A 26,043-nucleotide genomic window follows, 5' to 3' on the forward strand; every position below is an offset into this window, starting at 1 on the left:
ACAAGCCAAAAACAGAAACTTGATGTTTTGGCATCTTTAAATATTTGAAAAGCATCCAAAATTACCATTTATTAAATTGCGAAACAATAAAGCTTTTAATTCTATTCACTCTCACTCTAAGAAACTATTTCTGGCAAACTCCTTTAGAAAAAAGAATTCCATACAAAGCATGAATGATTGTAATGATTGCATCCCATAATCAGAAATTATCAGGGTGCTCTCGGATTTCTTTAGTGTCGTTGAATTGCTTTAATATCTCTGCCATTAGTCTTTGTCATTCACTCAGTACCTCATAGTGGAATAGTTGATAAAAATATTTTTTTTTCCTTCATAAGTAGCTATTTAAAAATTGTTTTCAGGTTTTGTTTCACACTTTTTAGACTCAGGAACATACTTTGTTTTTCTTGGACAGAATTTGTCCAGATTCAGCACTTAGAGTAATGCAAATCTTAAAATATGGCTGGTATTACAAAACTGGCAAAAGCCAGAGGGACCAGAACACGTAAGGGCTTCTTGTCAGAGGTGTTGAGCACTCAGAACTCCTTTCCAGTCTTGTTAGAGCCTGTTTCAAAATCAGATCTTTGGTTTCCAAAGATGGTATGTAAAATCCTCTGCTAAAATTTTCATGTAAAGTCAAAAAATGGACTGTACCATGCAAGAAGTAGATAATCTCCTGCAAAATTGTTACATATCCATACGTGCTGACTCTTTTTCTCTTATTTCTGGTGATAGCCTGTGAAGTCATTAAAGGAGGTTGATGAGGTTGTTAATGGGAATGCACACTTGAGCAGCCTTGTTAAAGATAGTGTAGATAAGAGGGGTCAGCACCGACTAGTTAAAAGACCAGATTTTAAGTGCTTCAGTCAAATTCCTTTTATGCTAGTTGTCACTATTAAAGTTTCAGGGGGTTAGAGTGTTTTTTGACTTGGGTTTGGAATTTTTTGGTAACTATGCTAAGACGCACTTACGTTGTGCATTTGGTTTGCATGCAGTTGTACTCAGATATAACTCAGAATATCCTATGGCAAATGTAATATGTCTTTATTCTGCTTTTTTTTTTTAAAAAAAAAGGTTTTCATAGCATCTTTCCAATACCAAAACTTGAGCCATTCTATATGTGTGCAAATACAGAAGGGAAAGACCGTGTCTTCTGCAACAGCTCACACAGGGTTAAAATATTGCAAATCAGACAAAATTTGCCTGCGCTGCTGGTATTTAGGGAGATTTAAGTGGTGCTTTAGGCTTTGTGCACATTCTTTCCACCCTAGATGCACGTTGCTACGGCTGGAGAATAATTACATATGGCCATCATATTATATCATAATTAAGCAATTAAAGTATGCTCATGGCATTCTGTAGAGATTAATGACTGAACAGGAGAAGTTGCCACAGCTTATTACATAGGCTGGCTGTCAATTCTCTCGGTAAAGCTTCTGGCCTGTGTTATTATTTCTGTCATAACCGATTCTGATTTTAAAAAGGTGAAGATAGGAATATTACTCACTTTCACAAAAGCCATTTTCTTCTGAATCTTTTATAGAATCGTGTACCTCAAAAAAGCTGCTACTGTGCTGTACCAGGCTTCTCTGAAAAAGCAATGCTAATCCCAGCTGTGTTGGGTTTTGTAAGGGTTATAATATTGAATATGGGAATTGTTCATTTTAGCCAGTTTTTGTTTCCTTTGTTTTGTAGAAAGCCCATTATCTGAATTGATAAAAAAGTAATATTAACTGATTACCTTTAAAAATACAGCCCAGTGCTCCACATATCTTTGAGATTCATTCTGTACAAACACAAGCTGGGTAAGCATTCAAAAAGAAGGAACAAATTCACTGTGGTAGTAAGCCAGAGGTAGCCAGTACGACACACGTAGTAAGTAAGTAAGTAGTAAGCACGTAGTCAGTTCTTATCAAATCGCATGTTTGCATACACACACTGATGCGTGTACATACATATACACCAATCAAGGGTCAAATTCTGGTCCCAATTAGTATCTATTAATGTGTGGTAACTAATTTGCTATGAATTAACATCAAAATCTTGAATAGCTTAGCTCAGTATCAGGAAACAATGTGAATTATAAATCCTCATATTCTTTTGTAAAATTGTCATCCTTTTATTTCAGAAAATAGTATTTTTTTCTAATTCTGTTCTGCAGGTACAGGTAAGAGTTACGTCAACCTTTTGGACTAACACTTAATGCGTTAGCCCGGGGCAATCAGTACTAGAGGATGCCTCCAGCAGGCAATTTTGAGAGTATGTCCAACTGTATCTACAAATGTGCAAAGGCTCAGTCTGCTCCTCATTTATTAGAAATCTATCTGTGTTAAGCAACTATGCTTGGAAATCCCCAGAAATGTCATTTATGACAGGTCTCAAAATATGGAAGAGAAAAAAAGTGAAGAGAGATAGACAGTCAGAATAAAATCCATGTGTTGATACCCATCAGCATGGTGGTCTGAAGAGTATAGAAAATTTTTATTATCTTAAGGCAGCAGGCTGCCTTATGAAGCACTAGTCAAATTTTTCTTTCTTGTTTTTTTTCTTTCAAACAGCTATAGGCTTACCGGTGGCAATTCACAATTCACAATCAACCCATCAACGGGGCAAATCATCACCAGTGCTCTCCTTGATCGAGAGGCAAGGGAGAACTACACTTTGGTGGTGGTGGCGAGTGATGGGGGCTTCCCCAGGGCTCTCTCCAGTTCCACCAGCGTGCTCGTCTCTGTCGCCGATGTGAATGACAACCCGCCCAAATTTCAACACCATCCTTACGTCACCCATGTCCCATCGCCTACCACTTCAGGTAACCTGATCAGTGGCAGCGCTTGGGATGCTTCAGATTGCATAAGCATCTTCATGAAGTGCAAAGCTATGCCACAAGAAACATTTCCGAGATGTTCCTCTGCAGCTGTTTTCTGGGTTTTGTTATCTTTGTGTTGCATGGGAACGAATAATGGCAAGGCTCAATATATCACCTGCCATTTAGCAATTTTTTTTAGCTTGTTCGTTTCATCCAAATTCAATTATTTTCCTGCAGTTATGTAAAGAAGACATAGTGTAAATGAGCACCCACTTAAACAAGTGATTAAATTATTCTGCGAGGGTTATGAAGGCTGTGGCCTCTTTTTTCCTCTGAAAGTCTCCTCCTGCGTGCAAATGTTCTTTTTCCACCCACAGCAATTCTTAAAGAGGATTTTGTCAACCTCTTTCAAAATGGCCGTATCTATATCAGATGTTAATTATGGTGCCTTTCCTTGAGCCAAGTGGTGAAGTAAAATAAAATAAAAGTAAAGCCAAGCAGCAACCTTCCTTTTGCGGAACCTACACCCAGATTAAAGTGACTTCACTCAATGCAGGAATTAATTTTCATTCAGTTTGTTTAAACAAGCCTGATAAATAAGTTAGAAATGTGTAAGTCCAAAATACTAGTATTTTCTATTTGCAGAATTGGCATTGGAAGGGGAAAGAAAGAAGAATATGTGCATTTGCATGAGGGTGGAGAGAATTTACTGAAAGATTCTGCTATTTTGAGATTTTTTTTCCAAGATTTAAAATGGACTAATACCAGGACCACTACTATCTCAAAACAGTAAAAGGATTTTATATGATCACTGTATTACCACAGATTCACCAAACTGCAGTCAGAGTGGTTGGCTGTGGAAGTCAGCAACACTGTGTGTTTTCACATGCATACACATACATGGATATGTGATGCCTACAGAGAGGATTCCAAGACAAACGGTTTACAAAACAATTTTTCCTTTAAAAGAATAAAAAAAAAAAAAGACTTATTTCCATGTCCGGGGTTTTCTCTCTAAATTTTAAACAATTGCAAATACTTCTCCTTTTTATGGAAGAATGAATTTGTTTACATTTCTTCCCTGTTTCCAGAACAGCATTATGAAATTATTTTATTATTGCATTGGTGAATCTTTGTGTATTCTGACTAGGGCACAGTGCCTTTGTGTGGTTCTTTTTGGGGTGTTTCTTTAAATGTGTTTATGAAGAGTAAACATAGGTTTAACCGATGTTTTCTGGCAATATCTTTTTGGATGCTTTTTGTATGAAACCCGTTATAACTAGAAACGTATAGAAAGCCCAAACAATGTTTATTCTGTTTTTAACTTAGCAAAAAACTGGGGATGCATGCACTTTTTTATTTGCAACTTCCTCAGTTGTTAGTTCACTTTCATTTAAAAGGAAATATTAATACCTTTTCGTGTTATTTTGAAAGGCTGTTGACAATGATGTTACTAAGCAGGCGTGATGTCCATTAAAAAAAACAAAAACCAACAGCTTTATTGCAGTCTAATGTAGTATCTGAAATAGCTTTTCCAAAAAAAAAGGACAAACCTCATAACTTGATCAAGACTTTTGCTTTTATTCCGATCACAGAATATCTAGTGTACATTTTGAAAGAAAAAGCTTAATTTCCTTCTTATTTTTTAATCAAGTTTAAAAGGGGAAACTAGTAATACTAATAATTAATAATATAACTTGCTTAACTGAAGAAAAAAATCTTCATTTTTTCCTGTCCCATTTCTCACAAGGGTTTGAATACTTTTCTTGTCTAAATATTCTTCCCCCTGGAGTACAAATCATTGCACATGACAAATAGTGACATGAAGCATAGTTTTAAGGGGATGCTGTCAAAATCTTCCCTGACTGTAAATTATTTTGCCTTAAGAGGCTGAAAACAACATGATTTTTATACAGGACTGGGTATTTTCTAAATTTCAGTATGACTAAAACATCAACAGAGTGTTCTTCAAATTGCTTGGACAGTGTCAAATTTGAAAGACGTGCCATGCACTAGATCTGTAAACCAGTGCAAAAGAACACCCTGGATTCTCCTTGCAGATAGGCAAATATAGAGGTTAATGCAAAGGTGCCTGTATTGTCGAGCTCATTGTGAAGCATAAGTTCAAAAGACCTGAAACATAATATATTCATGTTATTGCACTAGTGGGCAGTAGTTTTGTATTTCTGTGTGATTATACCCCTATCTCAGAGGACCAGCAGGCTTTTACAAGTGCAGTCCCATTAATTACTGTCCTCAGAATACTCTTACAAAATCAGAAGCCAGAGGCTATTGGGGATAAAGGAGCAGCATCTGGGGAATAGGAAGAAAAGGGGCTGCAAGGGAAGGTGGGCGTGTAGGGTAAACGTCCATGGGTGCTGCCTGTTCACTTACGTAACCTTAATAGTCCTTGAATTCCAGGGGTTTTTTTACACGGATAAATAAACTATGAGTAATTAAAAAAAATAAAAATAACATTCAATCGTACTAGATTTATGGCTTTCATAATGTGAATGTTCTAGAAATGGGACGCTAGACTTCCAAAAAGTTGCAGGTCCATTTTCCAGTGCAGATGAATGTGCAGCCACTGACATCTGTTCAAACCCACATTTTTTGGCTGCGTGCATGGCTCACAAACTCACCTACCCCTTGTTAAACTTACCATCTTGTGAAAAAAAGCAGTCCATTTTCAGAGCAAAGAAGAGCATACTGCTCCAGGACGAATACCAGGCAGGTGACCCTCTCGAGTGCTTCTGAGTGAAAAGCTGGCATCACGTTTCCCACGCTCGGTGCACCTGAAGATGTCCTAACTTTGTTTTCCGTTTCAGGCTCGTTCGTGTTTGCTGTGACTGTCACCGATGCGGATGCTGGCTCCAACGCTGAGCTCCATTATTCCCTCGTGGGGGAAAACTCTGAGAAATTCCACATCGATCCAGCAAGGGGGGCGATCCTGGCTGCCAACCCACTGGTGGGAGAGTCCGAAGTCACCATTTCTGTTCACGTGAGGGACGGCGGCCAGTACCCCAAGACGGATTCTACAACCGTCACCGTGAGGTTTGTGAACAGAGCAGAATTTCCTCGCGTTCAGGCGGATCAGGAGACCTTCACATTTCCTGAAAACCAAGCAGTTGGTACACTTGTCACCACCGTCTCCGGGTCTTCAGCCAGAGGAGGTTCCTTGTCTTACTACATCGCCAGCGGTAACCTGGGCAGCACCTTCCTGGTTGACCAGGTGACAGGACAGCTTTCTGTCGGGCGGGCTTTAGATTTTGAAACCATACAGAAATACGTGGTTTGGATCGAGGCCAGAGATACAGGCTTTCCTCCCTTTTCCTCATATAAGAAACTGGAAGTAACGGTGATAGACGTCAATGATAACGCACCAGAGTTTGAGCAAGATCCCTTCATTGCAGAAATAGTGGAGAACCTGTCCCCGCGGAAGATACTGACAGTGGCTGCTGTCGACAGGGACAGTGGTCTAAACGGACAGCTAAATTATGAAATAATTGAGGGCAATATGGACAACAGTTTCAGTATCAATCGAGCCACTGGTGAGATCAGAAGTGTCAGGCCCTTGGACAGGGAGAAATTGTCTCAATACACACTAACCATAAAAGCCTCAGATAAAGGCACCCCGCTCCAGAGCACGACCGTCAAAGTTATCATTAATATTTTAGATGAAAATGACAACGCTCCAAGGTTTTCCCAGATATTCAGTGCTTCTGTGCCTGAAAATGCACCTCTGGGTTTTACGGTAACCCGAGTCACGACATCAGATGAAGACATTGGGGTGAACGCAGTCAGCAGGTACTCCATAAGGGATACGAGTCTCCCGTTTACCATAAATCCCAACACCGGGGACATCACCATCAGCAGACCACTAAATAGGGAGGACACAGACCGCTACAGAATCAGGGTCTCGGCACATGACTCTGGGTGGACGGTGAGCACAGATGTCACCATATTTGTCACGGATGTCAACGACAATGCCCCACGATTTACAAAGCCATCCTATTACCTGGAGTGTCCTGAGCTTCCTGGGATAGGGTTGAAGGTCACCCAGGTTTCGGCCACTGATCCCGATGAAGGGTCAAATGGCCAAGTCTTCTACTTCATAAAATCCCAGTCCGAGTTCTTCCGAATTAATGCAACCACAGGGGAAATTTTCAACAAGCAGTATTTAAGGTACCAAAACTCCAGCGGTTCAAGCAATGTCAACATTAATAGGCACAGCTTCATTGTTACTTCTTCAGACCGAGGCAGTCCTCCATTAATGAGTGAGACAACCGTCACCATTAACATAGTAGACAGCAACGACAACGCACCGCTGTTCCTCGCTCAGAAATATTTTACTCCTGTTACTAAGAACGTGAGGGTTGGCACAAACTTAATTAAAGTTACTGCAGTGGATGACAAAGACTTTGGCTTGAATTCTGAAGTGGAGTACTTTATCTCTGATGAAAGCAAAACTCATAAATTCAGACTGGACAGGAATACAGGCTGGATTTCTGTGTCGTCTTCACTAATGGCTGATTTGAACAAAAACTTTCTGTTTAAAGTGAAAGCAAAGGATAAAGGTAATCCTCCACTCTCATCTGAGGTAGCTGTTGAAATAGTAGTAACAGAGGAAAATTACCATACACCTGAGTTTTCTCAAAGCCGTATGAGCGTTACTATCCCGGAGAGTCACTCTGTTGGAACAGTGGTCAGGACGGTTTCAGCCCGAGACAGAGATGCCGCTATGAACGGATTAATCAGATATAATATTTCCTCTGGAAATGAGGCTGGCATCTTTGCTATTAATACAACTACCGGTACACTGACACTAGCAAAACCACTTGATTTTGAGTTATGCCAAAAGCATGAGCTAGTTGTTACTGCCACGGATGGAGGATGGGTGTCCAGAACAGGCTACTGCAATGTCACTGTTAATGTCATTGATGTGAATGATAATTCTCCAGCATTCAGCCCTGAGGACTACTTTCCCAATGTGTTAGAAAATGCCCCCAGTGGGACAACTGTTATTCGTTTAAATGCCACTGATGCTGACTCTGGACCTAATGCTGTGATTGCATATGCTATTCAGTCCTCAGATAGTGACCTCTTTGTCATTGACCCCAATACGGGAACAATCACCACCCAGGGATTTTTAGATTATGAAACAAAGCAAAGTTACCATTTAACGGTAAAGGCTTTTAATGTTCCAGATGAAGAGAGGTGCAGCTTTGCTAGTGTCAACATCCAGTTAGAAGGGACAAATGAATATGTGCCCCGTTTTGTGTCCAAGCTTTATTATTTTGAGGTTTCTGAGGCAGCCTCCAAAGGTACTGTTGTAGGTGAAGTTTTTGCAAGTGATCGTGATATGGGAACTGATGGAGAAGTCCACTACCTTATCTTTGGTAACAGCAGAAAGAAAGGCTTCCAGATAGATGAGAAAAGTGGCCAGATCTATGTTTCAGGACCTCTTGACAGAGAAAAAGAAGAACGCATCTCTTTGAAAGTCCTCGCAAAAAATTTTGGGAGCATTCGCGGTGCAGATATAGATGAAGTAACTGTTAATATCACTATACTGGATGCCAACGATCCTCCCGTTTTTACCTTAGGAACCTACAATATACGAATCAGTGAGGGTGTTCCTCCAGGCACCCATGTCACGTTCGTGAGTGCCTTTGATTCAGATTCTGTCCCTAGCTGGAGCAGGTTTTCCTATTTCATTGGGTCTGGCAACAACAACAGCGCCTTTTCCATCAACCCGCAGACAGGACAGGTGACGGTCACTGCGGAGCTGGATCGAGAAACGTTGCCTGTGTACAACCTGTCTGTGCTGGCCATTGATTCAGGAGCGCCATCTGCTACAGGAAGTGCCTCTTTATTGGTAACTTTGGAAGATATCAACGACAACGGCCCTACCTTGTCCACCAGACAAGGAGAAGTCATGGAGAATAACCGTGCGGGAACTCTTGTGATGACGCTTCAATCGTCGGATCCTGATCTCCCTCCAAACCAAGGTCCCTTTACATATTACTTGCTCAGCACTGGCCCCGCAACCAGCTACTTCAGCCTTAGCACCACTGGTGTGCTGACAACAACGAGAGAGATCGACAGGGAGCAAATCAGCGATTTCTACCTGTCAGTGATTACGAGAGACTCTGGCGTTCCTCAGATGTCTTCCACAGGAACTGTGCAGATCAAGGTAATAGACCAAAACGACAACCCATCTCAGCCCAGAACGGTAGAAATCTTTGTTCACTATTATGGCAACCTCTTCCCAGGTGGAATTTTGGGCAACGTAAAGCCACAGGATCCAGACGTGCTAGACAGCTTCCAGTGCTCCCTCACCTCAGGAGTCACCAGCCTCTTCAGCATTCCCGGGGGTACCTGTGAGCTGCACTCGCAGGCGAGGTCCACGGATGGCACGTTTGACCTGGCCGTCCTCAGCAACGACGGGTTGCACGGTGCCGTCACCAGCAGCGTCCGGATTTTCTTCACGGGCTTTGGCAACGCCACCATTGACAACAGCATCCTCCTCCGCCTGAGCACCCACAATGTGCGGGATTTCCTCACAAATCACTATCTCCACTTCTTACGAATCGCCAGCTCCCAGTTGACAGGGCTGGGCACCGCTGTCCAGCTCTACGGGCTGTATGAGGAGAGCAACCACACCTTCCTGATGGCAGCTGTCAAACGCGGCAACAACCAGTACGTGAATCCCAGCGGTGTGGCCACCTTCTTCGAGAGCATCAAAGATGTCCTCTTCCGCCAGAGCGGGGTGCGGATCGAGGCTGTGGACCACGACTGGTGCCTGCAGAGCCCCTGCCAGAATGGAGGGAGCTGCCTGAGGAGGTTGGCAGTGAGTCCAGCTCTGAAGAGCCATGAGAGCGTCCCTGTCATCATCATGGCTAACGAGCCCCTCCGGCCCTTCGTGTGCAGGTGCATGCCAGGGTACGATGGCAGCCTGTGCGAGACGGACATCGACGAATGCCTCCCTTCCCCATGCCACAACGACGGGACTTGCCACAACTTGGTGGGGGGCTTCTCGTGCAGTTGCCCAGAGGGCTTCACTGGCATGGCCTGCGAGAGGGATGTCAATGAGTGCCTTTCCAACCCATGCAAAAACGGTGCTGCCTGCCAGAACTTCCCGGGAAGCTTCAACTGCGTTTGTAAAACCGGGTATACAGGTACGCTTTTACTTCTCTATATCTTACAGTGCAGAAGAGAGGGAAAGAGGGCAGAAACGTGCTTTTTCGCACAGGATTGTCTGAATATGAGCATCCCCAATAGGTGAAGAGGTCACGCAAAATGAGGTATTTGTAGTTATGAAAACTCAGAAGACCAGGTGCCCACAGTATTATTTTATTTTAGCTCTGTCCTCAGGCAAATCTCACTTACCTGATTTGCATTAGAACAGAAAGATTTTTACAAGAGCTATTTTAATTTATTAAATATGTAGAAACCATTTCCAATGCTTAAGTATGATTTTTCTATTATTGTTATCCATATTGTGGTAGCATTTCAAGTCTGCTAGGAGTGTGTCAAGCAAGAAAATCAGCCTCTGCCCCAGATTGCTTACAGTTACACAAGACAGAAAACAGATGAAGGATATGGGGAAAAACCAGCGTTCAGGCAAAATGATCAGTCATGTCTGTTCTCTATTTTGTCCCTTTGTCATTTCTTTTTCAATAACAACAGAAATGTCTGCAGCATTTCTACCTCTTCTGAGTGTTTTTTGTCTAATATTTATTACACATTCAAACATAGCAGCATATTATCCCTAGAAAAGCAGGCTGATGTTTGCTTTTGTCATGGGTATGATACGTAAGGAAGGTCTGAACAATTTTAACCATCGCTTATGCCACTTTTTACAGACATCATAAAAAAATCTAACCAGAGAAGATTACGTAAGGCTTTCATTACCTTTTCTAAGGAGTATTTCTGTATTGCAGATGCTCCAGGGCAGCCCAGGTCGGCACAGCCATGCTCATTATGGTGTGGGTATTTGGGCTTGCCACCACTGCCACCAAAACTCATTTGTAACCAGTGGAGTGATCAGGGGGTTGGTTGGTCTTTTGGTTTTTTTTTTTCTTAAACCAGATTAGTACAGGAGATGTGATACACTTTATTGCAAAGGAGAAGGTTAATCACTTTCAAAATAAAGGTTTAACTACTTCATTTAAAGCACAGCTACAGCAGTGGATACGTATTCAGTGTGAAAGGTCTGTTGATATAAAGGACGCTGATGTGATCTTTCGAGTAAACCTCACAAATGTACTACTATGCCGCAGGTTAGGAGCAATTACTGTTAATTGACAAGCAGTTCTAATTAAGTTACCAATCCAGGGTTTTATTTCATGTTGTATTAGTACATAAAATTATTTTGCCAGGAGCATGGCAAAATAATTCTAGGGCACCTATCCCCTGTAACTCTTCAGTCATTAGCACCAGAGATTACATGGGCATATGTTTGCTGTTGCAATGAAGCAAAACACTTCATTAACTCTAGCAGCATACTATAGTATATGCCTCTAGCCTATAATTTGAAACACTGAAGAAACATCCAGCTAATTTTTTCTGGTATTAAAGCCCGTATCTTAATGTTCAACCCTTATGTCAGCTAAAAATAAAGCTCTACATGTGACAAGCTTGAAAAAAGAAGAACGTTTTAACTAAGAAAATGTGATGAGAGACTCTTACAGTTTGAAGTGTTGGATTTCTTTCACTCCATAAATTAAATATGGCATCTGATATAAGCTTTCTTAAACTCCTTGTCAACACAAATAACTTTAAAATAGACTACCACTGAGGCAGACATTTCTATTTGGGAGTCAGATCTTTTTAAATCAGTTGGCCATTGCAGAGTCAAGAATTATTTAAATATCTGGAGATTAATTGATCAAGACAGAAAACAAATGGCACCAAAGTATGTAATTAAAACCCAAAATATCTTCAGAGTTGAATATCAGCAGAGCTTATTAGATAAGATCACAATTAATATTCAGTATATTTAGACATTTTATGTCTGCAAAAGCATATTTGAAATTCTGCAAATTTAATATTCAATAGGTTCTGCAAACAAATGTCAGAATACAGATTGTTTGAGAATGCTTGACATAGAGACTATTATGTCATTATTACACTGCCAACAGAAAGAGAACACAGCTGCTTGGGCATTTAATCCTGATTCATATATGATTAAAGATAACCATAGTGAATGTAAAAATAAAGCCTGAAACTGTCTCTTTATGAATATAAACCTTGAGTGCCTCAGCAAAAAAAGGAGACATCCAAACCAGTGGATTTCTAATTCAGTTTACCATATGCATAGCTTTGCTGCTTCTCTTGGAATGAAAATACAGTCTCATAATTGAATTTGCATGCTCAGCAAAAAAATAATATTTACATGGTACTGGATACAAGTAGAAATTAGTATTTTCTGAGACAGACTCTCTGTTCACCATAAATTAGAGTACATCAGCTGTAGACCTTTGTAATGGCCTACCTGAAAACGGAGTCTTACTTTTCCTTGATTTATTATGTTTTGTCAGCTGCATTTCACTTCATCATACCGCAAAGGTAATGTAGTTCTTTTCACCGAATAGGATTATAAAGACTGATTACCTCAGAGCAACATCATTAGGGTTTAAACAATCTGTTATAATTACATCTCTTAATGATGGTCAGGTTTTGTTTTTAAAATAATCACTTTCTGGAGGGAATATACTTTGTGATTTACAGTAGTTGTCTGCCCTTCCTTTGAACCCTTTATTTCCTGTTTTCCAGGACTCATTAAGATGAAGGAATGTAGGTTTGTGAAATTGTTTCAAATGCAAGATTAAAATATTAGAACAATCACTTTAAAAGATGAATACAGAGAACCAGAAAAACTAAAACTCTCAAATCAGCTGAAATCTAACCCAAGAGCATTCAGCTGGTATCTGTTCCTGTTACATTTTTCAATTAAAAAAAAAAAAATTCTCAGGAAGTTAGGTTTTTGCATAAGCCCCTGCATGTGATATCATCAGCCTGAGGTGATGAATGATAAATGCTGAATGCTGTCTGTTATCAATTATCCAGCATTATCCTAATTTTCATGGTCTTCAGAAAAAGATCTTTCTGACACAAAAAGAATGAACATCCCGAATCTTTCAGTGTTTCAGCTGAGAAGAGATCTGTGAACTCAACTAACTGCAACATTCACCTGAACTGGAGTGTTACTGGGGTGGCTCTGGTTTGGAGTCTCCCTGGTTCCCAAAACATTGACTGAGACGCGGGATTTGATACCCTGAAACACTAATCAAACATATATGATTAGCCTAATTCTTTATGCTGTCCAAATAAAATTATTCCCCAGCTGAGAAGTGCATAGTAGTCCGAATGTGTGAAAATGCTTCTTGAAAATTGACTTGCGTAAGCCATGAAAACACATACATCTCATAATTTTTCAAGGCATATTACTTAGGTGGGATAAAAGTCTATCAGAACATTACTCTTAAATTCATGTTGTAAAACTTAAATCAGCAGACTCTTGTGGAAAATGACCTCTGAAAACCAAAACTACTTTAGTTTTGTGAGGTTAAGATCATTGGCATTATCTTTCTGGAAAGCAGTAAAACTGAGCAGTTGGGTTCAGGTGAGGATGCTTTTGTGCATAGTGGCGGACAGTTTCTTATCCTCTTCAGTCCAATACGGTTCCTCAAATGATTTGTTTTATCTGTGCAATAGAGAATTTCAAAATAGCTAGTACTTGTGTAAATTCTCTACTCAGGAAAAACAGCCCTTTCTAAAACTCCTTTTTTTTTTTTTTTTTTTTCTTTCTCTCCACAAAAAAAATAGTATCTAAATATAAGCATAGTATCTTAGGCAGAACAGCAAAAACAATGGGTATGCAAGCTATGTTTTGTTTTTCCAAATCTAAATCTTTAGTACACATCTTATTGTGTCTAACCCATGAAACCAGTAGGCCATCATGGTGGACTTGAAGAAATACACTCTTTTACTAAGGTACTGGAAAGCTAGCATTAGCATGCTGCAAGGGAGACAACTGAAAGTGGTAGGACAACCTGCTGCCATCTTGGATGGCTCTACTTGCTAGAAGAATAAGGTGTTAAAAGAAAAAAGGTGAAGTTCAGTAGAAGTTGCAGGACCAAGTACAATGTAACTGGTATCACGGCAACTTACCTGGAGGAATCCCCATGGTGAAGAAAAGACAAATAAGAGAAAAACCCTGCTGGGTAAAGCCGTGAGCAACCTGATCTAACTTTGAAGGTTGCCTTGCTTTGAAATGGGGTTGGACATCATGACCTCCAAGGTCCCTCCAGCCTAACTTTTTCCATTATTTCTGGAGTATATGTCCTTGTTCAGAGGTCTAGAAAGATTCAGTTCTGCCAATCAAGCCTGGGCAATAACAAGAGAGGGGAAAAAATAGGAGCACAGGAGGAACATGGTTTAGATGAAAAGGGAAGAGTAAGAAGGTGCAGTTTAAACACTGGTGGACCATCCAAAAACCAGGAGTTGATAGAAACTCTCTGGGTCTTGGCAGAGTAACCAATGCAGGCTGCCAATAATATCCTGAAATATGGAGACCTTTCCCTAGAGGATGGACAAAGAATGCGTGAGAGTTTCTGTCTCAGAGGAGTCTAAGGAGCAACTGACCAAAGATCTGAAGGTAGCAGGAAATTTGGATGAATTGATGAAGTTCAGGATTCTGCAGAAAAGAGGGAATGAAGCCTTGTAGCAGCAACTGTCTTCAGATGAAGCTGATATAAGGTAATTGGTAGGTAAGGTTGCCTGGAGGGATACACATAGGAGAAGAAATTCAGGGAATCTTTTAGAAGAAAGAAAAAGTATAACTAAAAATTATCTTAAAGCAGGAAAAAAAGATGGATGTCTTTAAGAGTTTCAGGTGGTCATACCAGTTTTTTTTTTTTTTAATTGGAAATGAGTTATATACTAAATAAAAATAAGTTTCTGTTCTTTTGGTAGTTACATGACATTATATAATACTGTTTACCTACTTATTTATTTATTTATCAGTTTTTGGTTTATAACTCTCATCATCTGTTTACCAGGTTTTTCTAATGATATTGCTTTATCAAAGTAATTTATTTTAAATCCTTACACAGAACAACCATAGTGATAAACTAGAATAGCATTCCCAAGTTATACTTTTGTCCTGCTGATATCTGGCTGAAGGACTCTTGCTTTCTAGGATAAGCATGCTTAACATGCATTTAAAGAGGAAAAATAAGCTTCATAGACATCTTTTGTTGGATCGTTATTCCAAATGTAAATAGATACATTTTTCCCAGGTCTTTAGCACTTCGGTGAATGGCAAAGAATAGCCGAAATTTCTTCTTCATTTTAAATAAATATTAGTTTTAATAGCTCTGAAGAATAGTTAAATCAGGGTATTTGTCTTCTCTTCTGTCAAAACAGTTGGAATAAATGCAAACATACTTTTATTAGTTTCATGAATTATTCAAACAATTGTTAAATATGAAGAAGATGTTGTTATTCACTGGTTAAAATATGTGCAGCTAAACTAAACATCCATATTCTGTTGCTGACTCAGCAAATATGCCAGCTTTAATGTTAGCTGAGAAAAACAGTATTTAGTTTGACTGAATTGCAAAAAACTTAGTAAGCCTTATTAGCTACACTTGATTTTTGTGAAAACTAAGAAACATCGTTGATCTATTTTAAGTATCTCTGCCTCACTCTTGCTACGTGTTCTCCTCGGTAAGTCAAAGATGTACCATAATTTCAAAATAAAGAAAACAGCAAAAATCTAACATAAAAAGTTAGCTCATCCTTCAGTCATGCCCATTAGAGAATAAAATATAAATAAATACCCCCAAAGCATAATTAGATTCAGACACTGGAAATGTTTCCTGGATTTATGGTGAATCTACAAGTTACGTATTAACCACAGGAATCCTCCAGCGCTCCATTTCCATCCTGCTTGCAGTCGCACATGGAGGGCTGCTGCTCACATGGAAGAACTGCCTGCAAACTTCTTTAGGTTAAACAGAAAATTAGAGGGGAAAAAAAAAAAAAGAGGTTTTCTTAGTTATGTGGCTGAAGTTGTGAAATTCTGAAAAAACTAGCAGAGTTAATGTAGCACAGTCCTGATTTTCTACAGGTTTAGGGACCAGCAGTCCCTAAGGACTCCATATTGTGCATTGCTGTCATGTGAGATGGAAGAATTATAAATATATGTGACATACAAGAATGGACACCCTCTATGCAAGCTCATGTTGAACTTTTAACTTAAACGTATATTATATTTATATGGTGTGAGGAATAAAATAATTCATTATCAGTGCAATACGAAGCGTTAAGGCAGTCCTAGCCTTTGCTATGTGTGTGTATCCTGGCCAAAATGAAGTTCAAGGAGAAGTCTGGAAGAGCATGGCTGATTTTGCCAGTTTTGGCAGAGAAACATGAGGGACAAACATGACAATACTTTCAAGTTTTTGCTGAGCAGGCAGCAAAGGCTGGCACTGCTGGCAGAAGGAAGGCAGGTACCAAGAGTGGTACATAGTGGAAGTGTTGCTAAACTCATAAAAGCTAAGCAATGAAAAACTTAGAAGTGAAGACCAATACTTTTGTAGTTAATGTTTCCATACAAAGAAAATTTTAGTTTTGTACAAAGAATCCCCTTGTCGGTATTCAGCATCTGTTAGAATCTTCACTTTTTCTCTTGGTTCCCTTTCTTGTTGAAATGAATTATGTGATTTCAGTTTATTCTCTGGTGAATAATATTTACCACATGTGACAATGTCTGCTTAGAGAAGGACTGTATCCAGGGTAACTTGTTTTAGCTCCAGAGGACTGTGGTCCCTCCGAGTCAGGAAGGAGGTTGTAATTGATGAGGAAAAATAAGAAAAATCATATAATGTACAATAGCAGCCTGTGTTCAGCATGCTGTGTTCATACAGGGTCCAGCAAGGGCTGTCTGTATCTCCTTCACACTGATGAATACATTGCATTCAATAGAGGGGGAAAAAAAATATTGTGTTTTTTTCTTTTAGTTCAGCATCTCCTTTCATTTAATGATCTTTTACGGATACCAGTTATAATAATAATAAAAAAAAAAAAAAAAAAAAAACAAAAAAAAAAACAAACCCAAACCACCAATGCCTATATGAGATAATTACAATGAGACACTTGAAAAGTAAAGTTAATTTCTCTGGGCCGCATATTATGCCTGTGTCAGGGCTGGGAGCAGCCCAGCATTGTGTCTGTGTTTCCTCTCTCCATCCCACAGCCGCAACTGGTCCCTGGCACCCTCCCTCCTGGCCATGCGTTCAGTATTGGTTCATAAGCTCGTTACTTAAATACCAGCCTGACTTTCCTATTGACCTGAATACTCTGACCTGGGAATTGCTTTTATTCCTTAATCACAGGGAAAACCTGCGACTCCACTGTCAATTACTGTGAGTGCAACCCCTGTTTCAATGGTGGCTCCTGCCAAAGCGGGGTGGAGGGGTATTACTGCCACTGCCCCTTCGGTGAGTACGCTTCTCCTCCTCTCTGCTTGATCTTCCCTTTCCCTATTAATATTTCTCAAATCGCTATTTACTTTTACCTGCACAAAACCAATGGGTGTGTATATGCACCCCAGTCCATGGGCAGGTGTTGGTCATCTCCTGGCCTCCTCCTCTCTGTTTTTCTCCGGCTGCAAGAGGGAGAAGCCAATATTTCTGCCAGCATGGCAGGAGATGGAAGCATGTGGCTGCTGGGGGGGGGGGGGGGGGGCACACCGAGGGCTCTGCAGTGCTTGCTCTCCTGCCCAATAACAGATGCTTTTAGGAGAGCTGAAGAGTCAGACCACTGTAAATAACATCAGTATTCTTGCGTCCTATGCACTTGCAAAGTGCAAGGAAGTCGTTGTAATGTTAAACTAGAAAAAGGCACTTTGGGATGATATCGAGCGGAAAGGGGTTGGTTTTCTTTTGAGAAATTTGAATAATTTGTCAAAATATCTGTATAGCAAGAATTGGAGAGCACCCACATTTTTCTGCAAGTGAGGACCACAACGTTAGATATTGGATAATTATTAGAATTTAATCATCCCAAATTTGGTTTGTGGAATGAACCCAATAAAGACATAAAACAACACAGATATTTTAAGGTATCATGATATAATTGCAGCAAGATTTGTTCTGAATGCAGATTAATCCAGAATTGTCATTGTTTAGACAGAAAAGCATGAAAGTAAATGCAACAGATTAATCAAAAAACAGATAAACCTGAGAAATCATCTACAATGTTTTCAGGCTGCTGAAAACCCTCACACAAATATATGGTTCTCAATACACATTTGTAACTACCTCTGAATATGGTTTTCTACTAACATGTGGAATAACTTCTTTATTCTGTTTTATTTCCTTTGTTTTATGTTTCCTCAGAGTTTATTAATTTCCTATATAGTCATAGTCCATTGTACATGTAACTAATATTCATAAATTAAGTAAGTTTTTTTCTCATTGATGCTGCAGTAAAAAAAATCAAGGGAAATTATGTGACAGATCTGAAAAGAAATACGTAGAATGCACCAAAATATTCAGATCAATAAAACACGGGAAGGCATAATGTTTTAATCACACATATGCTTATACCATAAGTATAAAAAATGAACCACCAATTGAGAAACAGTTGAGATAACAGCTATAACGAGAAAAATAAGCTCAAGTTGCAAATTTATTTCCATAACTGGATTAACAAATGCCTGATGATAATTAACAACCATATTTGACATAGCTGTCAAGCTCGCTTTTTTCTGTTTTCTAAAGAAACCATAGAGCTCAATGAAATGCACTTTGTTTTTCAATAGATGTAACTGTCATTTGTAACTCAGTTTTTAAGTTTAAATATATATACTTCAACACACACCTGTGGGTAATAGGATTCTTCTGTTCAAGTTGCACATTTTTAATCATACATTAGAGGTTTCTTAAAGAGCCTGTGTATTGTAGCCGTATCTAGAGCACATCAGTACTTCGTTTCTGGGAGAATGCTCAGTGAGGAAAAAACTATCTGATACCAGATTTTACTTCTCATTTTGCAGGTGTTTTTGGGAATCATTGTGAATTGAACAGTTATGGATTTGAAGAGCTGTCGTATATGGAGTTTCCCAGTATGGATCCAAACAATAATTACATCTATATAAAGTTTGCCACTATAAAAAGTAATGCCTTAATGTTGTATAACTACGATAACCAAACCGGAGAGCGGGCAGAATTTCTGGCCCTGGAAATAGCAGAAGAGAGGCTGAGATTCTCCTACAATCTTGGCAGTGGCACGTACAAGCTTACCACAACTAAGAAGGTGTCTGATGGACAATTTCACACAGTTATTGCCCGGAGGGCTGGAATGGTAAGAAATGCTAAAATGAGAATTTAAGAGAAGTTCAGCCAAGTCACTTTGGCTTCCACATGAACTCAGAGAAACTTAAAATTAGTAACGTTGCGTTTGCTAGCAGAACCTCCAACTTTGGAAAAAACCTCCCTTGTTTCTGTCTTACTCCAACTGACTCAAAGACCTATAATGGTTTGTTTAGTATGATGATGATAAAGAATAATTAAAAAAACATGTGCAATGCCCTGTACTCTAAATGTGAAAAATGAGAACCAGGAATAATTAATGAAATAAATTACTACACATGAGGTTAATTAACTGATGCAGATTACAGGGATGATTATCAGGGAAGGCTAATCAACCATAGTAACTACAAAAAGCCTCAAAATAATTTTTATCAACGTTTGGAAAATAGAAGCAGACGAACTTCAAATTCCAGGTGTCCCTGACCTCCCTGAGCTAATTCAGAGATTTTACCAATCTCATAAGACTGGAAGCCTGTTTTCCCTCTGTAGCATACATATAAAAATTTCAAAGGTGCTACACTGAGAGGGTTTTTGGGGGAGGCAGGAGGGGAGTTACTTTTCTTTTTGTCCCCCAGAGAGCATCTGAGGGGAGGAGTTCTCCCAAAAAATGGACTGGGACAACTGATCACCATATGCCTGGTGCTCTGACCCCTCTCCTGCCTTTATTTTTTTTCAGTAAATGTTTTCTATTCCTCTTCTCTCATTTTTTAATAATATTTCCAAAGCAGAACATAAACCAAATGCTCTTTGAGTTCAAGCCAAGCTTTTCGACTCCACAGTGTTTGAGTTAGAAATGAAACCAAATCTATTTGCCATCCATAATCAGTAACTATTGCCCAACAGCTCCCTTCTCAGACAGAAATGGCCACCATACGTGGAATCCCATATTCTTCCCATGTTTGAAATTAAAGTCATGTAAGAATAATATATGGTTGGGGCTCCACATTTTGTTTTATATATTTCAAGCCAGAAGTGATGTAGGGAATAAAAGAATAAACTGTTCTACCCGGTGTGGCTCCCCCTGAGTCCTTGCAGAGATTTCCCGTCACGAACTGCTGCAGAAGGCAGTGCTGCTGAGATACAGCCCCTTTATATTTTTAAGCTGGTCTGTTCGGAGCACCCTGCTGAAGAGTTTCAGGTCCAGGGTGAGATGTCCATAGGCATAAATGTCCCGAGAGCAGCAGAGGGACGTGTTACCTTGTGGTCTGGGGTTCTTTGTTGGACCAGGGTTATCTCCTCAGCTTCCTAAATCGTGCTTTTTTAATTCTCTCTTAGAGAGTCTTGAGCCTGAAACTGCATTTCAGTTGCATAGTACAAGACTGGATTTCTCCGTTTATTGAAGGGGGGATGGTTTAGTCTTCAGCTGAATTTGCAAATCCAATTTGTGTGTGTTTGTACAAGTTATATATCCAAATAAGATGAAGTATAATTGTAATGTTGAGTAATGACTTTGTTTTAACGTGCCTTAATATCAGATACTTCATAATTTGCATTGCAGCTTCCAAATGGTAAAGCCCAAAGGTGCACGTAAATCTTGAAAGGCACCAGGTTCCCATTTTAGCAACTAAATTAGTGTGATATTTCTGTCAATAAGATTCAAGTGGCTAAGTGTAGGAGCACACATTAAAAATTGCAACAAATAAATGAAATACACTTAAGAAAAACAGAACAGGAAAATGTTTTACTTGTAGATATGCCAGAGGGCTAGACTATAGAAGAAGAGATAACATAAAAAGGAGTATTTACCGAAAATTTCAGTTATGAGTGCTTCAGGCTGAAAGCAAACATTTAAGACAACCTATACCTCTGTGTGATTTTTTTTTTTTTTTTTAAATGTTTAAACCTTCTCAGTAATGTCAGCTGTTTACAAACACAGTTATGTGAAAAGAATCGCCTTTGTCTTAGATATTTCTGCTGCAGGAAAAATGTCTCCCAGGTGTCCAAAACTGTATAAAATAGCCCCCCTTCAGGATTCCAAATCTGTCATTTCCTACAGCACAGTGGGATTTTATCGGAAACTGGTAAAATCATTAAGTTGTCAGTCCTGAGCTATTGCAGAGTGACAGGATAGAAAGTCTCATAATGCGGCAAGGTAACCGTAGAGTAATGCTTAAGTAAGAAGCAGGAACATTTGACTAACATTAGAAAACAAATTGTATGAACTCTGGTCCAAGTAAAATATATTCTCAAATATCTAGCCCTTCAGCTGGGGTTGTAGCTTGGCTTTCACAGCGCATAGCGATGTAAGTTAGGGAGATTACACTGATTGAGCTAAGAACAAAAAACTCGTTTCATTTTTTGTTGTTGATATTCAGAAGGAAAATATGTATGCATGTGATGGCATACAGACCAGCCAGCTTATTATTCTTTCTATGAATCGTTGCATTTATACAGGGCATATAACCTGCTTTGGAACTGCAGACCAATGTTTCTCGGGAGAAGCAGTTTGCTCATTATGTATGGAAAGAAATTCAAGATAAGCTTTCATTAAAAATAGCAAATTGAACAATTTAGGCATACTGTAGGGCGTGATTTAGGGCTAAGAGCTATGAATTCATTTGGTCAATACAATGTGTCAGCTCACAGTATGTATTTGGAAATAGCATGGACAATCCATGGGGATTTCAACAGGACATTGTTAGTGAACTTAGTTGCAGGCAGGAAAAAAAGCCATTGCAGAGTAATGACGTACTGATAGCTATTGCTGTTTGCTCAGCTCCTGTAGCGTAATCTAAATCAAAATATAAACCAAGGCATTCTTAAAAGTGACATTTGATTTAAATTTGCTGTAAAACTGCACCACACATCTAGTTGAAACATGAGAAGCTGGTATGTACAATTTGGAGATTATGTTTATTTTTCTGAAAATTTGTTTTAGGGAATAACTAACCTTCAGGGGTTTTTTTGTAGCGCATCTGTTATTAATAAATAGCTGTGGGGAAAATTCTTTGCTAAATGAGGAATAAAATAAAAACTCCTTTTTAAATCAGTAGGAATTATTTCATGATTTTAGTGAAAGCTTTGGTTAGACTTTTAGATATTACAAATAACAGTGCCATGATTCACTTTAGTGTAAATGACTGAGATCGGTAATGAGGCAACCTCGTTGTCTGGAGCTTGATGGCCTGGAAATAATAATAAAGAGGAAGACTGCTCTAAATGTTGGTGATGCCTGATACTTCTCTGAATGTGAGCTTGGTCCCACTGTAAGTATCCACAGGTTTCACCATTATCGACATGGGGCAAACGTCCCTCATGACATATCAGCCTAAGGGTTACCGTAATCAGGTCCACTTGGTTACTTTTTGAGTATTATTGAGTGGTTGGTTATTATTTTTAACTAGTAATCTCAGTGTTGTACTCCCAGCTTTTGTAAAGTGCTTTTTATCAAGTTTAAGCAATATGTTTAATGTCACGGTCAAGCCCCTGAAGGAATGTCTTTTGTGTTTGGAGGGAGCAGCTCTCTGTTCAGATCAAGAGTAGGATACAAAATAGGATCAAGAGGAGGAGCCAAAATAACTGCAGTTTCGAGGAGGAAAGCAAACAAATGTGAAAGAAACCCTACGCAAATCTGAAAACTCTGTGGTTAACTGATTCTCTGTATGAAGCAGCCAATTAGCTCACTCTCTGTTAGTATCCACGTCTTGGTATTCACTATGTTGATGCAGAATGTAGTTGATCAGTGGCTCTGAAGCACCCTGCGATCCCGAGTGACATAGTCATATAAAAGTGCTCCATTCTAGCCAAGTCCTTGCTATAATATATTTAATCATAAATATTTAATGTGGTTGGGGACTAGAACCTTGTAATATTCAGCATATTTGTGTGTGTGGCTTTTGCAGGCAGCATCACTGACAGTGGATTCCTGCTCTGAGGATCAGGAGCCAGGCTACTGCACTGTTAGCAATGTTGCTGTTTCTACTGACTGGTAAATAATTCTTCATTTTGTGGGGGTTCTTTTGGAGTAAAATGAAAACTAAAATGAAAAAGAAATCACCCTCTAATGCCAGAGAAATTTGGAGTAATGATTACATGCCCTTAGCCCAGCCTCAAGCAAGGGATAGATACCTCAGCTGCACTCCTTCAGAAACATGGAAAAGCATGGCTCCAAAGTGTCGTTTTCTCCCATCTTTGCAGAAGCAAATTAAATTTTCTACATGTACTGCTACTTGCTAACTCAGGCTACATTTCTGCATGGAGTTTATTCATGACAAGGAGTTTATTCATGACAAGGAGTTTATTCAGAAACTCCCAATTCTCAGCTCCGTCGCTGTCCCCAGGCTCTGGTGGCACACAAGAAATGGATGGCCGTGGGTAGTCTGCACTGTGGTGTAAACAGGGATAAGACTTGTTGCCTAATGCTATGAGATTTCACATCATAATCTAGAAAGAGTTAACAAATCAGAATATCAGATGCTCATAATTCCTGACAACTTGTAAATCTTAGTAAAACACAAATGTATTTGTTATAATCAAGTGGCTTTTAAATACACAGCGCTACTCTTTGACACTTTGAAGTTCTACAATATTTAGTGCTACAAATCTTTAGCAAAGCCTCCACTTTTACATTTTGAATCGTATCTATCTTGCCAAAACCAGGCTCAGACTCAAAATGCTATTACTCTAGTAGGACCTATATTTCACTCCAGTGTTCAGTCTGGGGCTTTGATCTGGGGTCTTGTATTTATTTATTTATTTAAACTGCACCTCTCATTTCTTATAAAGGTGTAAGAAATAACATCACCTGACTACTGCTTTCTTTTTAAAAAAAATATTAAGAGTAATTATTTTGACATTGTTTTCAGTAATTTCCAGATGTCATCTTTTACAGTTTTTATTTCTTAAACATTGGCCAGTACAGAGAACGAACCCTATTTCTTGTGTTTACTGTAACTAACTCGGAAGCCTTTCTGTCGCATCTTTAGATCTACTTTGGAGATAACAATAACTTCAATCCCAATCACTTTGGCTAATTTCTTACAATAATCACAACCATATTTTCTGTCACACGTGGTTTCCCCACTAGCAAAGGTGTTATATCTTTGTAAAATAATGAATCCATCTTCCAGTTATTTAAATATCATCTACAATTTAAACGATAATTGAGTAAAAAACCTTATCCATTATGATTTCAAGCACGCTGCTCAGTCAAGTGAATAGAAATTTTGACATGCAATAACTGAGTGTGAATTTAGTCATACCCATTATAACTGTTAGTTCAAGCACTACTGATCCCTCTGTCTCCGCTTCTAAATGTAAAATACGAATTTTGGAAGTGGAATTTTAGCCGCAGATCGTAGCTGATGGTTACAGTTCCTATGTTGTCATTGCTGTCTTAATGTCTGATACTGATAATTTTTTTTTCTGACTCTTTTATAGGACTCTTGATGTACAACCAAATCGAGTTACTGTTGGTGGCATCAGGTCTGTAGAGCCCATCCTTCAAAGAAGAGGACAGGTGGAAAGCCATGATTTTGTGGGCTGTATAATGGAGTTTGCAGTCAACGGACGTCCCCTGGAGCCCAGCCAGGCTTTGGCAGCTCAAGGAATCTTAGATCAGTACGTCTGCTATATATGGTATCAAATGGACCGCGTTTACAATAAGGGAAGCCGTCATGAAACTCAGATGCTATTCCATTCAGACACCTTCAAATATTTCTTGTAAAAAAATGACTGCGGAATTTATTGTAAAGTGTGAAAAATTTAACAAGAAAGTGAATTTGGATGAAACGTTCACAAAAGATTACAGAGGCTTCAAAAAAGCAACATCATTACATTTCTACTGCCAATTATTATTAATGTTGCTTTGCAGGCTGAAATAGAGCAACCCTATTACTGGGTTTCTTTATAAATTCCCCTGGGTTTGACTGTACTTATACGGTTCACCAAACCTCTACTCCCTCTTATTTCTTTTTAATCCACAATGTCTGTTCCATCACTTTGCCTCTCAAGTATCACTGAATTTCCCTCATATCCTCCAAGTGGTCTTTCAGAAATGATGGACTATCTGATTCTACTGTTTTTTCCATCTCAGTGTTTGAAGTCAGAGTTGTAGCAATTATGTCAGTCTTACATCCAAATTTGCTAGCTTACCCTTCCTCTTTCAACCCCCCAAGTTTGTGTTGTTCATTGTGATAAGAAGTCTCTGGAGGTCAGCATAAAAAGCAGCTAAAAGAGTTTCTTCTTCTCTTTCGTAAGACTGTTATAACTTGATGCTGAAAATTGGGATCTGTTTAGAAACATGAGCCGTGTATGGAGAAGAGCCTCTCCATTTTTGCATTTCTGGGGGGAAGGATGCTTCCCAGCACATTTTCTCTGCTTATTTGTGCGTATGTTCTTCAGCATCTACTTTTCTGATTTGTTTCAGATGCCCCAGACTAGAAGGTGCTTGCACGACCAGCCCCTGCCAACATGGTGGCACCTGTGTTGATCACTGGTCGTGGCAGCAGTGTCACTGCAAAGACGGACTGACGGGAAAGCACTGTGAAAAATGTATGGAGAAGGTTTTACTGGTTTTCTTTTTAATGTACACCTAACTATGGTTTGACCAAATGCCATTCAGAGTTTCTTTTCAGGGGCATGGGATAATGAATTTTATAAAATAATGAAAACAAGCAGCATGCTTGCCTCTTAAATAATTTTGAAGGAAAAGTCCACAATGGACTGTTGTCCTTTCATGAGCTAAAAATAGTAAAAGTTACATATATTATGTTTTCTGGTTTGTATATCACATTTCAGGTAACTTGCACTCATTTAAAACTACTGCTTCCCAATAATGTATAATCAGTAACTAAAATAAAGCTATCCCAAAGGAGGGATTTGTCTGCTGTGGGGAGGTAAGAGGGTAAGGGAAAA

The 26,043-nt window shown here is 39.2% G+C and overlaps 1 protein-coding gene across 1 annotated transcript in view; it reads left to right on the plus strand.

Moving 5' to 3' along the window:
• FAT4 (FAT atypical cadherin 4) overlaps positions 1-26,043 on the plus strand; it is a gene marked incomplete at its 5' end in the record, with an annotated part of 147,761 nt that overhangs the window by 108,221 nt on the left and 13,497 nt on the right. The window contains 7 exons of the mRNA XM_082315292.1: positions 2,556-2,806; positions 5,632-9,981; positions 17,209-17,313; positions 18,873-19,180; positions 23,031-23,116; positions 24,568-24,747; positions 25,556-25,680. Coding sequence (XP_082171418.1) covers positions 2,556-2,806; positions 5,632-9,981; positions 17,209-17,313; positions 18,873-19,180; positions 23,031-23,116; positions 24,568-24,747; positions 25,556-25,680 — 5,405 coding nt within the window. The remainder of the gene's footprint in view (positions 1-2,555; positions 2,807-5,631; positions 9,982-17,208; positions 17,314-18,872; positions 19,181-23,030; positions 23,117-24,567; positions 24,748-25,555; positions 25,681-26,043) is intronic.

This window comes from Platalea leucorodia (genome assembly GCF_965183815.1).
Source record: "Platalea leucorodia genome assembly, chromosome: 6".
Lineage (NCBI taxonomy): Eukaryota > Metazoa > Chordata > Aves > Pelecaniformes > Threskiornithidae > Platalea > Platalea leucorodia.